The sequence below is a fragment of the Geotrypetes seraphini genome, chromosome 1, assembly GCF_902459505.1.
Source record: "Geotrypetes seraphini chromosome 1, aGeoSer1.1, whole genome shotgun sequence".
In the NCBI taxonomy this organism is placed as follows: domain Eukaryota; kingdom Metazoa; phylum Chordata; class Amphibia; order Gymnophiona; family Dermophiidae; genus Geotrypetes; species Geotrypetes seraphini.
The window spans coordinates 319,964,021-319,980,741 of record NC_047084.1 but is presented as its reverse complement, the minus strand read 5'-3'; the positions used below and the strand labels follow the sequence as shown (position 1 = coordinate 319,980,741).

The following is a 16,721-nucleotide window of genomic DNA, read 5'->3' as shown; positions in this document are numbered from 1 at the left end:
ACATGCGCGGTGCGGGCATCTCGAAACTTCTGAGTTTCTTCAAGCAAGACATGCTTGCAAGATGTCCGTATCGGGGCTCTGTCGGATGACATCACCCACTAGTGAGAATACCTGCCTGCTTGTCCTGGGATAAAGGAGATGTTCATTTTGAGGGGGGGCTAAGCTCAAAGTGGGAGGCCCAGCCCCCTCTCACGGCCACCAATTGTGTTTAGTACAAAATGAAGTACTTGCTGAGTTTGTTTTGGGGTTTCCAGTTTAGTTTCGACACATTTTTCTTATGCAACCCTAGTGCCTCTCTCAATTCTGCTTTAAATGATTTTGATGTTGTATTGTTTGATTCTTTACTCATTGCTGCATTAAAAACCACTTGTGGATCTTGAGGGGACCTCTTACAAGTTACCTATGCCAGATGGTGGAACCAGATTTGCTTGCTCTACAGATATGAACTTTATATTGCCAAAAAATCCAACTCTTAACAAGAAATGGTCGACCCTACAGTCATATGACCTAATGTCTATTCTAATTCTTTCCAGTGAAAATGGTCGACCCTACAGTCATATGACCTAATGTCTATTCTAATTCTTTCCAGTGATGTATGCATCTCTTATTTCTGTTCACTGTTATTTGTTTATATTGTATTTTATTGCTGGTTTAAATAAACTAAGACTTTAAAAACTATCAGAAGTAATTGCTGCTTTTCATGGGGGGATGGGCGGGGACAAAGGAGATTCATCACGGGGTCGGAGGGGATGGGCAGGATACTGGTGGGGCGGGCAGGATTTCTGTCCCCGCACAACTCTCTACTACACATACATGAGTGCCTTCCCGCCCAATATTGGTTTGCAGGACCTTCAGTTCAATAACAAAACTAAGCAGCCAACTAGGGGAGGTGAGAGGGTTGTGAGAATATCTGCCTGCTGTCCTCAGATAATATCAGTTACAGATGAGTAACTTTGCTTTATCCAAGAACAAGCAGGAAGCATATTTTCATATTTGGGACTCTCTAGCTGCCAGGATCATGCCTCTGAGAAATTGAGATAGCTACAATGAGCCTGGCAAAACCATAAGGGTTGGTGGGAAGTTAGCCTCTAAATAGAAAATACAAACAGAAACTTTGTAGAACCAATTGGCTGAACAGTCTATCCTGTCTTGAATGATTTCCCAAACAATAGTAGGATATGAAGTATGAATTGAGGACCAAGTGGCTGCTTTACAAATGTCCTTAATGGGAGTAGAACGAAAATGAGCTACTGAAGTTGTCATTGCTCTAATGTTATGTGCAGTGACAAAGCCTTCAAGTGTCAATCCAGCCTGAACACAGCAAAAAGATAGTTGCCAGCCAAGAGGAGATGGTTCTCATGGTAACAGGAGCTCCTAGTCTACTTGGATCGAATGAAAGGAACAATTGAGTGGATGTTTCTAAGAGGTTTAGTCTGATCCAAGTAATAAGCAAGAAAATGCTTACAGTTGAAAGTGTGACATGCAGCTTCTCCAGGGTGAGAATATGGTCTTGGAAAAGACAGGTGGAACTATAGACTGGTTCACATGAAATTCAGAGATGGCTTGGGAGGAACTTGGGATGAGTGCAAAGAACCATCATGTCATGGTAGAATGTTGTATAAGGTGGAACTGACAACATGCAGATGAGAGATGAGGAATACTACTTTCCAAGTGAGATGCTAGAGAAAAAGTTGATAGTGGTTCAAATTGAGGCAGAGTACAAGGTACAATATTAACCCTTTCAGGACCATAAGGATCGTAGGCCAATTTTTGTGGTTTTGATGACATTTTTATGGTAAAAAGGGCTTGCAGATGCCAAAAAATTGATTTTTTTTGTGAAATATCATTTTTATTTAAAAAATCACACTTCTGGCTTATGGACAGTGTGGCAAGTGAATCTTCTCGTCAATCTGGCAACGATGCTAATGAATGAATGTCGGAACCAGTTTGTTTACATAAAGGCAGTATCGTATGGAGTCCGTACATATCAAATTTAGAACTGCAGACTATCCCAATCAAAATTTATAGGATTTTAAAGTTATGGGACAAATATGTCCCTTGGTCCTGAAAGGGTTAAGGTCCCAGGTTACCAGAGAAGGCTTGAGATGCAGCTTCGTATGATAAAGACCATTTATGAAATTGGAAACTAATGGATGTACTGATAGCTGTTTGTCTAGTGGTGCATAAAAAGTACCAATCACACAGAGATGAAACTCTGAAGTAGTTTTGAGACCAGAGTTAGAGGAGACAATATTTAATTGTTGTTATCCACCTAGAATCTATTATGAGATTAGTGTGGAATAGAATTGAATAGGTGGATAAGATAGTCCACAACCAAGTGGAGGAGAAGTTACTGGATGTAATGAATTGAGACTGAATCAGATTGTGAAACAAGTCCACTTGAAATGAAAGCAGTGTGGTCCCCAATCCTTGAATATCTAACGTACACTGTGTTGAGTGACCACTCGTGAGGTCTTAGAAGTTTGTTCAACTTGCCTGCTAAAATATTCTGATTTCCTGCAAGGTAGACTGCCTTCAGGAACACATTGAGAAGAATCGCCCAGGACCAGATTTGAATTGCTTTTTGGCAAAGTGGGCAAGATCCTATACCCTTTTGTTTGTTTACAGGGTACATGACTACTTGATAGCTCTCATTTGAACAGAATCTTGGAACACACATAGAGCACTGCAGATTAACTGATGCTCTAGAACAGTGGCCTCAAACTTGCAGCCCAGGGGCCACATGCAGCCCAACAGGTACTATTTTGAGACCCTAGGTATGTTTATCATAATCACAAAAGTAAAATAAGTTTCTTGATCATATGTTTCTCTAGCTATAAATTACAATATTAAGACTTAAACAAAAGGAAAGATTTATAAACTATAAAGAGAGTTTCACCATATTTTTCGCTCTATAAGACGCACTCCCCCCCCCCAAAAAAAAAAAGTCAGTGGAAATAAGGGTGCGTCTTATGGAACCCCTCTCCCTCCTTCCTGTCCGTTATCTTTAGTTCGTCTGGCTCTCAGAAACTGGCCCAGCAGGAGCTGAAGCTAAGCAGGCAGGACTCAGGGCGGACACGCCCCTCCCCACCTTGTCACACACGGAGCCCACGTTGGCTGTGATAAGAAGGAGCTCCACCTGCCCCACTCCAAAAAAAAAAAAAAAATCCAGTCCCAGCTTCCCTCGGCTCAGAGTGGACAAATCTCGGTACACAGAGCAGCACCTGCCTCGGTAGAAGTTCAGGAAACAGCGGCCAGAAAGCTGAGGACGCGCCTTCCCACCCACTCCTCCCCTCGCCACCTGAAGAGAGAGCATTTACACAGCAGCTGCTCTTTTACGAGGATGGCCCCCTTTTATTAAACCGCGCTAGCGGTTTTTAGCACCAGGAGCCGCACTGAATGACCCACGCTGCTCCCAACGCTCATAGCGTCGAGCAGTATGGGTCATTCGGCACAGCTCCTAGCGCAGTTTGATAAGGGGGTGAGTTTAGTGGTTTATTGCTGTGTATAGCACAGCTCGCTGCTTTCGCTCATATCTTGTTACTGTCAGCTCGCTGCAGCCAACCTTTGTTATTTCAGTACTGAGCCTCACCCCCTTCCCAAGTTCTGCCAATTCTCTTTACTTTGGCCCAAAGCAATCACAACTATTCCAGTACTGAGACCCCCCTCACTCCTGCTACGCAGCAGCCCCTTCAATTTATGTGCTGAGATCCTCCCACAAATCACCCTGCAGTGCCAACGCACCTCACTCATCCTGCAGTATTTCGGTACTAAGATCCCTTCCACACACAGCAGTGCCCATTCATTTCACCCCTGTTGCAAAGCACACCCTGTGATTCCAGTTTTGAGACCCCCACCCCTCCCACCACACACACACAGTTCTACTAATCCACTTTAGCCCCCCTGCTACTCCAGTACTAAACTGTACACAACTCTGCCACTGCAAGCATAAACAGACTGAGACAGTAGGCAGGCACAGAAGGACAGGGTGGGCATCTAGAATGTCTCAAATATCTACTGGAAAAGAGTCTACTAGGGTAAGTACATAATCTTTTTCCAATGTAATAGTGTGAGATTCTAGACCAGACATGGGCAAACTACGGCCCGCAGGCCATATCTGGCCCATTTAGTGTTTTAATCTGGCCTACCAAATTACCTTTGTGGCAATGTTTACTTTTCTTTCTACATGCAGCCGAAGTCTTGAAGTCGCGGGTGGCTGCCGGAAAGTCCTCTAACGCAAACGGAAACAGGAAGTTGCATCAGATGACAGCTTTCCGGCAGATGCACGCGACTTCAAGGCTCTGGCTGCCAAGAAAAGTAAACATGCCAAGAAGGTAAGGAGGGAGGTGCTTGGACCGCAGCAGGAGGAAGGGGCTGCTGGACCATGCAAAGGGTGCTGAAAGGAGGGAGGAGGGGGTGAAGGAGGAGAAGATGCTTAAGAGAAATGGGGAAGAGAGAGATGCCAGACTATGGGGGAGCGGGTGGAGGGAGAGGCACAGTAACAAGGCAGACAGTGGATGGAAGGAATTGAATAAGGAGAAGAAGAGGAAAGCAGAAATCATACAAAGGTACAACAAAATAAAAAAAATTTCTATTCATTTGCTTTAGGACAGACATGTCAAACTCTGGCCCGTGGGCCAATTCAGGCCCACAGTGTGTTAAATATTGGCCCGCAAGACATTCAAAATTTTATAGTAAAATCTGGCCCGCCAGCACAAACTGCTGCCGCTCTGCCTTCACCTGGTCTCCTCTTCAAAGCAGCCTGCTGAGGATCGCCCGCCAACTGTAGCGAACCTCGCAAGCCGCTGTCTATCTTGGTAGCACATTCCCTCTGACACGATCCCGTATGTCAGAGGAAGGGCGGGATTGCAACAGAGGGATCGTTCTACCGGGGTGGACAGCAGCCTGCAAGATTTGCTACAGCCGGCCGTCGATCCTCATTGAAGAGGCTGCATTGAAGAGGAGGCCAGGTGAAGGCAGACGCGAGTGAAGAGCAGTAGCGGTTCGTGCCGGTGTGCCAGAGGAGACCAGGAAGCCGGGATGAAGGGAGGGTAGGAACGGCAGGTCAAATCTGAAGGTGAGACCAGGAAGAAGGGGGAAAAAAACATACAGACCTTCGGTACAGGGGTGGGCCCTAGTGTATAAGTACCCAGCGGGAGAGAAGAAGGGGTCCAGATGTGCATATGCCGGATTGAATGGGGAAGAAATAAAACAGATGAGAGGGAGAGAGGGAAGGAACAGAAAGAGAGAAGTTGGATACAAGGGATGGTGTGGAGGGGGGATAGAGATACTGGATAGGAGGGTAGCTGGGAAGATAAATGGAGAGATGGTGGACCCTGGGATAGCGGGGAAGGAGGGAGAGATGCTGGCTGAAAGGGTAGTTGAGAAAAGGACAGATGGTGGATCTGGGGATGGTGGGGTCCATCGCTGTAGCTGCAGATATGAACACAAAAAAAGGAAAGATGCCAGACCTCCAGGGTAGGGAAGGGAAATGGAAGGGGAGAACAGAGATGGAAGATGGATGGTTAGCATGGAGAAAGAAGAAAACGACAAATAGATAGAAGACCCTGGTAAGCGAGTTATCAGAAGACATCCAGAGCCTGGGACCAACAAAAGGTAGAAAAAATAATTTTATTTTCTGTTTTCTGATTACAAAATTTATACCACAGAGCTGGTGTGGGGTTGGAGACGTTGTAACCCTATACTTCTACTAAGACTAAACCTTAATCACTTAGGGGTCCTTTTATTAAGGTGCGCGCGTGCTAAATCTGTTAGTATACCTTAAAGGACCCCTAATTATCTTAATTAAAAATTTTGGACTGCAGCTTAGCCTTTTTTTCAGATTTCGGCCCCTTGTGCGATTGAGTTTGACACCCCTGCTTTAGGATAAAGTAGTATCACAGTTGTGTTGATAAACATTTATAAACAAAGCCCTGCCAGCTGAACATCTTTCTCTAGTTCAGCAGCCAGAACTTTGATTTATAAAATGACAATTGTACAGAATATTGTTTCTTTTTATGCTTTAATAAATAAGTTCAGTATACAACTATTCGAGGCTTGTGTGGATGGGATCAGATGGTTTGCGGGGATGGCCCCTCTGTCAAATTTAAGAGCCCATTGTGGCCCACAAGTCAAAAAATTTGGCCATACCTCTTCTAGATAGATGGGATGTACAAAAGCAGTCCTCAAAAAGCAGGCTTGCTGCACCGGCCCATAAGACCAAGGACCCAATGGTAGAGTCCTGTCTCACAGACACATCCACTCTGTAAAACTTGGCAAATGTGTAAAGGACCACGTTGCTGCCTTACAAATCTCAGGGGAACAGCTCTAGCTTTGGCCCATGAAGCCACCACACTCCTGGTAGAATGTGCCTTGACGGAAATGGAAGACTGTTTCCCAGAAAGAATATAGGCTGACAAAATGGTCCTACGGATCCATCTGGAAATTGTGGCCTTGGAAGCAGGCGCGTCCTGCTGAACCGAATGAGTCAGCACAAACCGATGGTCAGGGAGACGAAGTTCATTAGTGACTTCCAGATAGCACTCTGGAAACATCATGTTTCTTAAACTGCGATCCTGTGTCCTGGAACCAGTAGGCTGAAAAACAGGCAAACATACCTCCTATTAACATGGAAAGCTGTAACCACCTTCAGCAGGGAATCATCTCTGAAACGTGGAGAAATGGGTCCCTACAAGAAAGCCTGGAGTTCAGAGACATCACACTGAGGTAATAGCAACCAGAAACAAGGTCTTGAATGTCAAGCCCAGGAGGGAACCATTCTAAAGGGGCTCAAAGGGAGCCTTGGTGAGGTTAGACAACACCAGGTTAAAGTTCCAGTGAGGGAACAGCAGCTTAACCGGCGGTCAGATGCAAAGAGCCCCCTTCAGAAATCAACATCAGGATAAGACGCCAAAGAGGGACGATGATCCTAGGCTCTAAAACAAGAGAGCCTGGCCACTTGGACCCAAAGAGATGGCAGTATGAAGCCTTTATCAAGACCAGTCTGAAGGTGAGAATCATTGATATCAGATCTGAATAAGGCTCCACCTGGTTCTGAGCACACCAATGTTGGAAAGCCTTCCATGCCTTAGCGTAAGCAGACATTGTAGACGACTTTAGACTTGAGTAGAGAGGCAATGGCCACCTCAGGATAGTCTTTGTGTACTAAGGCTGCATACTCAAGAGCCAGGCCGTAAGAAAAAAGTGCTCAAAGGCTGCAACCTTTGCGAAGACGTATCAGATGTGTGTACTATGGTCTGTGAGGCCAATCTGAAGCCACAAGGACGGGCCACAATTTGATAAATGATTTGTACTATCACGGGCCAGGGAAGCTCCTGAGGCAATGGCTGCATGAGAGAATCAAGACCCTCACTTCCTGGCTCGAATCCTTGACAAAAGAAACTATCCGCTTTCTTGTTCTTTGCCATGGCCATGAGGACAAAGCGGGGCTGGCCCCAATTTCACACTATGGTTTGGAATGCCGCTGAGGTCAGGGTCCACTTGACCAGATTCAAAGTCTGTCTGCTGAGGAAGTCTGCTTGAACACTGACTCCTGCCTCATGCGCTCCACCCACAGAAAAAGAAGGTGGGTTTCCTGAGAGAGGGGTGCTCTTGGTACCTCCCTAGTAATTGACATAGACCCTGAACTCTTGGCCCTCCAGAGAGTCAACTATCCCAGGATAGACTGGAGTCTTGGAAACTCAAAATGCGCTAGGGAGACCGGATTCTTGGAAGCTATACAGGACTGCTTCATGGAGCAGCTTGTTAGAGAACCGACGATAGGGAATGCTACTCTGGACCTAATCCTAAATGGGCTAAGAGGACCTGTGAAGGAAGTGGAAGTAGTAGGACCATTGGGAAACAGCAATCACAATATGATCAAGTTCAACGTTGAAGTAGGAATACCAAAGGGAAAAAGAACCATAGCGAGAACAATATGATCAAGTTCAACGTTGAAGTAGGAATACCAAAGGGAAAAAGAACCATAGCGAGAACAATATGATCAAGTTCAACGTTGAAGTAGGAATACTAAAGGGAAAAAGAACCATAGCGACAACTTAATTTCAAGAAAGGAAACTACAAAGCTATGAGAGTAATGGTAAGGAAGAAACTTATGAACACCACACAATGGCAGTCTGTAGAGCAAGCCTGGTCTTCATTTAAGGACACGGTGATCGAGGCGCAAAATCTGCATATCCCAAGATTCAGAAAAGGGTGCAAAAAGAATCGAACAAAAGACTCAGCGTGGATAACCAAAGAAGTGAAGAAAGCAATAGGTGATAAGAAGAATTTATTCAGAAAATGGAAAAAAGGCAAAACTGAGGAGAACTGGAAAGAGCACAGAAGTATCAAAAAGAATGCCACCGTGTGGTTAGAAAAGCCAAAAGAGAATATGAAGAAAGGCTAGCCAAGGAAGCACAAAATTTCAAACCGTTCTTCAGATATGTTAAAGGGAATCAGCCGACTAGGAAGGAGGTGGGACCGCTGGATGACGGAGACAGGAAGGGAGTGGTGAAGGAGGAGAAAGAAGTGGCAGAAAGACTAAACATGTTCTTTTCGACTATATTTACAAAAGAGGCCACATCCAACATACCGGAACCTGAGCAAATCTTCAATGGAGACCAAACAGATAAATTAACATCCATGGGAAGTAAGCCTTGAAGACGTACGTAGACAGTTAGAAAAATTAAAAACCGACAAATCACCGGGCTCGCACGGAATCCATCCTAGGGTACTGAAAGAACCGAAGGAGGAAATAGCAGAACTACTACTGAAAACTGGGGTGATCCCGGAGGATTGGAAGATAGCCAATGTTACGCCCATCTTTAAAAAAAGATCAAGAGGTGACCCAGGGAATTAGACCGGTGAGTCTGACCTCGGTCCCGGGGAAAATGGCGGAAGCGCTGATAAGACAGCATCGATGAGCATTTCGAAAGAAATAAACTTCTGATCACAAGCCAACATGGCTTCTGTAAGGGGAGATCGTGCCTAACGAACTTACTGCACTTCTTCGAAGGAATTAACAAACGGGACCCCATAGACATCGTATATTTAGATTTCCAAAAAGCCTTTGACAAGGTACCCCATGAACGCCTACTTTGGAAACTGAAGAACCATGGGGTGGAAGGAGACGTACACAGATGGATCAGAAATTGGTTGGCGGCATCTGGATAACAGACAATACGTTCGCTTGTGGGAGCACCTGAGGGAGCTGCTTGCAGCATGATTGGCTGCGGGAGGTGAGGGGTGTTTTTGTACACCTGTACTCTTCCCTCATCTTCTTCTTCTTTTTCTCTCTTTCTTCCTCTTCTTTTCCTTCTTCCTTTTTTCACTTCATGAGCTCGTAATTCCTTCTATGTTGAGCCCCACTCCCGTGGGTACCTTGGGGATGGGTGTGGGGGGGTCTAGTACGGCTGGGGGTATGTATGGTCTGTTGCAAGGAATGGATGTTGGTGTGCATGTGGAGGTGATTGCAGTGGGGACCTTTTGGGGACGCTTAAATATAAAATGGTGGAAAGTTACGACATTTGATGTTCTGTTTTATTGTATTTTTTTGCCCTATTCCGCTTCCCTTGGACAAACTGAGCTCTCTTTCATTTTGCTTTAGTGTCCTTCTTGAGCACAGAAGACAGAGGGGATCTGAGAGAGACTTAAATTGCTAAAAGGAATCGACAAAATGGAGCAAGCTCACTCACCAGCAGGGGGAAAGGATCGTGAGCAAGAAACAGTGTTATTCACATTGGCATATGTGATCCAGACTCGGACCAGAGGTCATGGCCTGAAGCTGAGAGGGGACATGGCCAGGACAAATGTCAGGAAGTTCTGCTTCACACAGTGAGTGGTGAACGCCTGGAACTCTCTCCCGAAAGAGATGGTGGAGGAAACCACCATTCTAGGATTTAAGGGAAAATTGGACGCACATCTTCTTGCAGGACACATTGAGGGATACGAGTGACTAATGTATTCGCCAGGGTACGCCTGGCTGAGCCTCCGCGTGTGCGGATCACCGGACTGGATGGACCACAGTTCTAATCCGGTGCAGGCATTTCTTATGTTCTTGTGAGCCTGGGGGGTTTTGGATACGAGGGCTGATGTTCTAGTTTTTGCTGGTTATATTTTTTTACATGTGGACGTTATCACACTCTTGATGCACCTTTTGTATTGTGTCTGGTTGTGACCTTTTTTCACTTTCAATAAAAATATGTTTAAAAAAAAAAGAAATTGGTTGGCGGATAGGAAGCAGAGAGTAGGAGTGAAGGGCCACTACTCAGACTGGAGGAGGGTCACGAGTGGTGTTCCACAGGGGTTGATGCTCGGACCGCTGCTATTCAATATAATTTATAAATGATATAGAAACAGGGACGAAGTGCGAAATAATAAAATTTGCAGACGACACCAAACCAACAAAGTGGTGCTCGGACTAAAGAGGACTGCGAAGAATTACAAAGGGGCCTGAATGAGCTAGGGGAGTGGGCGACGAGATGGCAGATGAAGTTCAATGTAGAGAAATGTAAAGTATTGCATGTAGGAAGCAAAAACCCGAGGTACAGCTATATGATGGGAGGGATGTTATTGAGTGAGAGTACCCAAGAAAGGGACTTGGGGGTAATAGTGGATAAGACAATGAAGCCGTCGGCACAGTGCGCAGCGGCCGCAAAGAGAGCAACTAGAATGCTAGGTATAATCAAGAAGGGTATTACAACCAGAACGAAAGAAGTTATCCTGCCGTTGTATCTGGCAATGGTGCGTCCGCATCTGGAGTACTGCGTCCAATATTGGTCGCCGTACCTTAAGAAGGATATGGTGATACGAGAGGGTTCAGAGGAGAGCAACGCGTTTGATAAAAGGTATGGAAAACCTTTCATACGCTAAGAGATTGGAGAAACTGGGGATCTTTTCCCTGGAGAAGAGAAGAATTAGAGGGAATATGATAGAGACTTACAAGATCATGAAGGGCATAGAGAAAGTGGAGGACAGATTCTTCAAACTTTCGAAAACCACAAGAACGAGAGGGCATTCGGCAAAGTTGAAAGGGGAGAGATTCAAAACAATGCTAGGAAGTTTTTCTTCACCCAACGGGTGGTGGACACCTGGAATGCACTACCAGAGGGCGTGATAGGACAGAATACGGTATTAGGGTTCAAGAAGGGATTGGACAATTTTCTGGAGGAAAAGGGGATAGAGGACTACTACACAGGTCCTGGACCTGTTGGGCCGCTGCATGAGCAGACTGCTGGGCACGATGGACTTCTGGTCTGGCTCAGCAGAGGCACTTATGTTCTTATGCAATTGCACCAGAGCCAGCTAAATGGCTCTCCGCTCCAACTGGTTGACTGTCCATTTTCTCTGGATGAGGCAACGATTGCAGTTGGTTCCTCAGCCTCGAAGGTGGTATCTCATCACCACGATCCAGGAGGCAACTGCAGCAGAAAGCCCTTGCACAACGATTGCGGGAGAAGCCAACAATCCATGCTGGCTCAATCCTCCAGAGTCCAAAGGAATCGGCTGTTCTAGAAGAAGAAATCTGGGTAGTTTGTCTGTGTACTTCTAGAAGATAGAAGCGGCCTGCAGCCATGTCTAAGAGAACTCCCAAATGTTCCAGAGACTGCATGGACGCCATATTGCTCTTTCAGTTCACAATCCAGCCCAGGTCCTCCAGCACCGACTCTCGGCCAATGAGGGAGCTCTGATCATCCCAGTCATCTAAGTAAGGGTGTACACCTGCAGACCCATTTTCCAAAAGTAAGGACCTAGGTGAAGGTAAGGAGTTGTTGCCAGCCAAAACGGCAAAGCAGAGAACTGGTAATGATTTTCCATAACATGAAACTGCAAGTATTTGTGGTGAGTCAGAAATATCTGGATGTGCAAGCAACTTCTCGTGAGATCCAGACAAGGGACTCTCTCAGGTCCACAGCTGTAATGACCGATCACACTGTCTCCATGTGAAAATGCAGAACACACGCCTGCTGGCATGCGTGAAGGGAAAAACTGTAGGTGGAGCTATAGAGCACAGGAAGTACAGCAGAGGCACAGAGAAAAAAATCAAGAGTGGATTCTTTCTGCAGATGGCATGCGGCCATTGGGACACTACCCATCTGTTTGGAATGTCTCACCTATTGCACTGGAAACCATTTTTTCTGTGTGGTTACACAATCAAATCAATGAAGAGTTAACTTGCCCAGAGTCACAAGGTGCTGCTGTGGGAATCTAACTTAATCTCAGGGTGCCAAGGCAGCTGCTCTAACCACTAAGCCACTCCAGCTAACAGCAGCATGTTTTGGCTCCTCCTGTGAGCTGTACTGGAGGTAACTGGTCAGGATAGGTATGTGGGATTTCTTAGGGAGATGAGATGGTGGATGCTGCAGATGGGCAGACTGGATGGGCCATTTGGCCTTTGTCTACCATCATATTTCTATGCAACTTAGGTCAATGTCCAGTTGTCTCAATCCCCTTTTCCTCCTCAGCTGCTTCTGGTCCACCCCAACCCCGCTCAAATTAACGTCTCTCTCAGGCTCCAAGTTCACCCTCATCTTGTTGGCTCACTGCAGTCTTCAAACCACCATTTCTCGATTTGGCACCATGCAATGTCCAAACACAAACTGATCGTATGAGAATTAGTAGAGAGGTTTAGACACCATGCAGCTCATGCTCAGACATTGTGTTAAAAAAGGAAGAACCCAAAGCTGATGTTCTGGCCACCTGACATTCAAGATTTGAGCACTGTTGTAAATGGTCACTCCTATATCCCAATTAAACAAAAAACTTTAAAAAGGACTGCAGGTAAGTACTCAAAGGCTCTTTGGAAATGAAATATTTCTCTACTCATTTGTGCTGGCTTTAATTTCAGAAACATTACAATGCTTGAAAGATATAGTGAATAAACCAGTACCGTATTTTCTCGCATATAACGCGCGCGTTATACGTGGTTTTTACGTACCGCGCATACCCTCGCACGTTATACGCGTGAGCGCGTTGTACAAAATTTTTTTTACATAGTAACCCCCACCCCGACGTCCAATTCACCCCCCCGCAGGACCGCTCGCACCCCCACCCCGAAGGACCGCTCGCACGCACTCCCACCCGCACCCCCACAGCCTCCCAAACCCCCCCCCCATCATGTAGAAGCTCCTACCGGTGTCCTGCTGCTTCCTCTTGGCGGTCCCGACACCCGACACGATCAGGGCAAGAGGGAGCTCAAGCCCTCTTGCCCCAGCCAACCGCGGCACCCCCGACACGATCGGGGCAAGAGGGAGCTCAAGCCCTCTTGCCCCAGCCAACCGCGGCACCCCCGACACAATCGGGGCAAGAGGGAGCTCAAGCCCTCTTGCCCCAGCCAACCGCGGCACCCTCGACACGATCGGGGCAAGAGGGAGCTCAAGCCCTCTTGCCCCCACCGACTCCCCGACACGATTGGGGCAAAAGGGAGCCCAAGCCCTCTTGCCCCGCCGACTCCCCAACTCACCGACAATATCGGGCCAGGAGGGAGCCCAAGTCCTCCTGGCCCTGGCGACCCCCCCCCCCGCTAATTGTTCGGGCCAGGAGGGAGCCCAAACCCTCCTGGCCACGGCGACCCCCCTACCCCCACCCCGCACTACATTACGGGCAGGAGGGATCCCAGGCCCTCCTGCCCTCGACGCAAACCCCCCTCCCCCCAATGACCGCCCCCCCAAGAACCTCCGACTGCCCCCCCAGCCGACCCGCAACCCCCCTGGCCGACCCCCACGACACCCCCACCCCCCTTCCCCGTACCTTTGTGTAGTTAGCCGGACAGACGGGAGCCAAACTCGCCTGTCCAGCAGGCAGCCAATGACGGAATGAGGCCGGATTGGCCCATCCGTCCCAAAGCTCCGCCTACTGGTGGGGCCTAAGGCGCCTGGGCCAATCAGAATAGGCCCGAGAGGCTTAGGTCCCACCTGGGGGCGGAGCCTGAGGCATATGGGCCCAGCACGACCATGTGCCCAAGGCCCCGCCCCCAGGAGGGACCTAAGGCTCCCGGGCCTATTCTGATTGGCCCAGGCGCCTTAGGCCCCACCAGTAGGCGGAGCTTTGGGACGGATGGGCCAATCCGGCCTCATTCCGTCGTTGGCTGCCTGCCGGACAGGCGAGTTTGGCTCCCGTCTGTCTGGCCAACTACACAAAGGTACGGGGAAGGGGGGTGGGGGTGTCATGGGGGTCAGCCAGGGGGGTCGCGGGTCGGCTGGGGGGGCGGTAAGAGGTTCTTGGGGGGCAGACGTTGGGGGGAGGGGGGTTTGCGTCGAGGGCAGGAGGGCCTGGGATCCCTCCTGCCCGTAATGTAGTGCGGGGTGGGGGTAGGGGGGTCGTGTGGCCAGGAGGGTTTGGGCTCCCTCCTGGCCCGAACAACTAGCGGGGGGGGGGGGGGGTCGCCAGGGCCAGGAGGACTTGGGCTCCCTCCTGGCCCAATATTGTCGGGGAGTTGGGGAGTCGGCGGGGCAAGAGGGCTTGAGCTCCCTCTTGCCCCGATCGTGTCGGGGGTGCCGCGGTTGGCTGGGGCAAGAGGGCTTGAGCTCCCTCTTGCCCCGATCGTGTTGGGGAGTCGGGGGGGCAAGAGGGCTTGAGCTCCCTCTTACCCCGATCGTGTCGGGGGTGCCGCGGTTGGCTGGGGCAAGAGGGCTTGAGCTCCCTCTTGCCCCGATCGTGTCGGGGAGTCGGGACCGCCAAGAGGAAGCAGCAGGACACCGGTAGGAGCTTCTACATGATGGGGGGGGGGTCGGTAGCCTGTGGGGTTGCGAGCGGTCCTTCAGGGTGGGGGTGCAAGTGGGAGTGCGTGCGAGCAGTCCTTCGGGGTGCGGGTGCGTGCGAGCGGTCCTTCGCGGTGGGGGTGAATCGGACATCGGGGGGGGGGGACATCAGGCTTTCAGGGTGGGGACAGGACTTCAAGGGGGAGAGGAGAGTCGGGGCGGGCGAAAGGAGAGTCGGGGCGGGCGAAAGGAGAGTCAGGCGGTGACGGGAGTCGGGCAGCATGCGCGGTATACGGGTGTGTGCGGTATATAAAAATTTCTGTACATAGATTTGTGTTTCTCGCGCGCTATACCCGTGTGCGCGTTTTACAAGGGTGAGCGTTATCTACATGAAAATACGGTAATTCTTTTTATCACATTTTGCTTTGTTCAGCATGGTCAGAATTTTTATAAAAGCATGTTAATACTATGGAATGTTTTTGCACATTTCACATATTCAATTTTTTCTCAATCACCACTACTGTCCCACTTACAAAGTTGTGGGATTCTCAAAAAGGCAGCATTCACAATGAGATTATCCTTATGGGCTCCTTTTACTAAGGTGCACTAGTGTTTTTAGCACGCGCGCAAACCACACGCTAAATGAAAAATACTAACGCAAGCTCTATGGAGGCGTTAGCATTTAGCACGCGCTAAAACCACTAGCGCACCTTAGTAAAAGAAGCCCTATGTAATAAAGTGTACTCAATTTCTCACATCCAAGCTTAATTGCTTCCTTTCTGCTGGCAATTCTAGCATTGGAAATTTCACTTCTCTACCTCCTGCCTCATCTTTTGCTTATTTTCACTGCTTCCAATATATACTGTTTAAAAAAAAAAAAAAAAAAACTCAGTAGAATCACATCTAGACAAACATGTGGCACTCAGTTGATTCCTGATGCATAAACCCAGTCTTGTTTTATAATTCAACTGTATATAGCTATACAAACGCTAGCTGCTAGAAGAAAACCCAAATGATGAGTAGACATGCTCTCCAAAAGCAATGTTATGATGATCACCTCTACCAGGACCCGAGTATCCCTACATATTTCTGGCTCATTGGCTCCCAGAATTGACAAGCTACCATAATTGCCTATTTATGTGCAATGGGATGGAGGCTCATCGCATCAAATATGGCAATTATGAACCCCCCCTCCAATAAAACCTCTAACAACCCAAAAACCTTACCTTAGGAGGTTTGAAAGGGTAGTCTGTAGGAAAGTGAATTGTAAGGAAGAACACACCACCCTGATATGGGCTGTCATTCTGTGAAAGAAAAAAAATTTATACACATTACACTGCATTTATTAAAATTTGCAAAATCATTTACCGTATTTTCACGCATATAACATGCGCGTTATACACGATTTTACAAACCGTGCATAACCATGCGCGTTATACGTGTGAGCGCGTTGTACAAATTTTTTTTTTCATTCTGATCCGGCATTCCCCCTGCGAACCGGCATCCTCCCCCCCCCCACGATCGTACATCTCCCCAGCACCGCAAAGACAACTTACCCGATTGGGCACCGGCACCAGCACCAATGCACAGGATGTGCCAGTGCCAGAAGATCCTCCCTCGTTGGGTTGGGCTGGGCTAGAGAGATCCTCCTTCTTCCTGTGCCGGGCTGGACTAGGCTTTGAGCATTTGCGCATGCTCAAAGCCTTCTGGTCTCGCTCTCTCCGAGATAATCTCGGAGAGCGAGAGACCAAAAGGCTTTGAGCATGCGCAAATGCTCAAAGCCCAGTCCAGCCCGGCACAGGAAGAAGGAGGATCTCTCTCGCATAGCCCAGCCCAGCCCAACGAGGGAGGATCTTCGGGCACTGGCACATCCTGTGCATTGGTGCTGGTGCCCAATCGGGTAAGAGTTGTCTTTGCGGTGCTGGGGGGGGATGTAGGATCGCGGGGGAGGGGGGTGATGCGAGCGGGGGGGAGGATGCCGGTTCGGAGTAGGCGGGAGGAGGTTTTAGCATGCGTGGTGTA

At 48.2% G+C, this 16,721-nt stretch overlaps 1 protein-coding gene across 1 annotated transcript in view; it reads right to left on the bottom strand.

Annotated features, from left to right (window-relative positions):
* Positions 1-16,721, bottom strand: part of UBE2D3 (ubiquitin conjugating enzyme E2 D3) — a 177,423-nt gene that overhangs the window by 60,694 nt on the left and 100,008 nt on the right. The window contains exon 4 of the mRNA XM_033956866.1: positions 15,926-16,003. Within this exon, the coding sequence (XP_033812757.1) occupies positions 15,926-16,003 (78 nt within the window). The remainder of the gene's footprint in view (positions 1-15,925; positions 16,004-16,721) is intronic.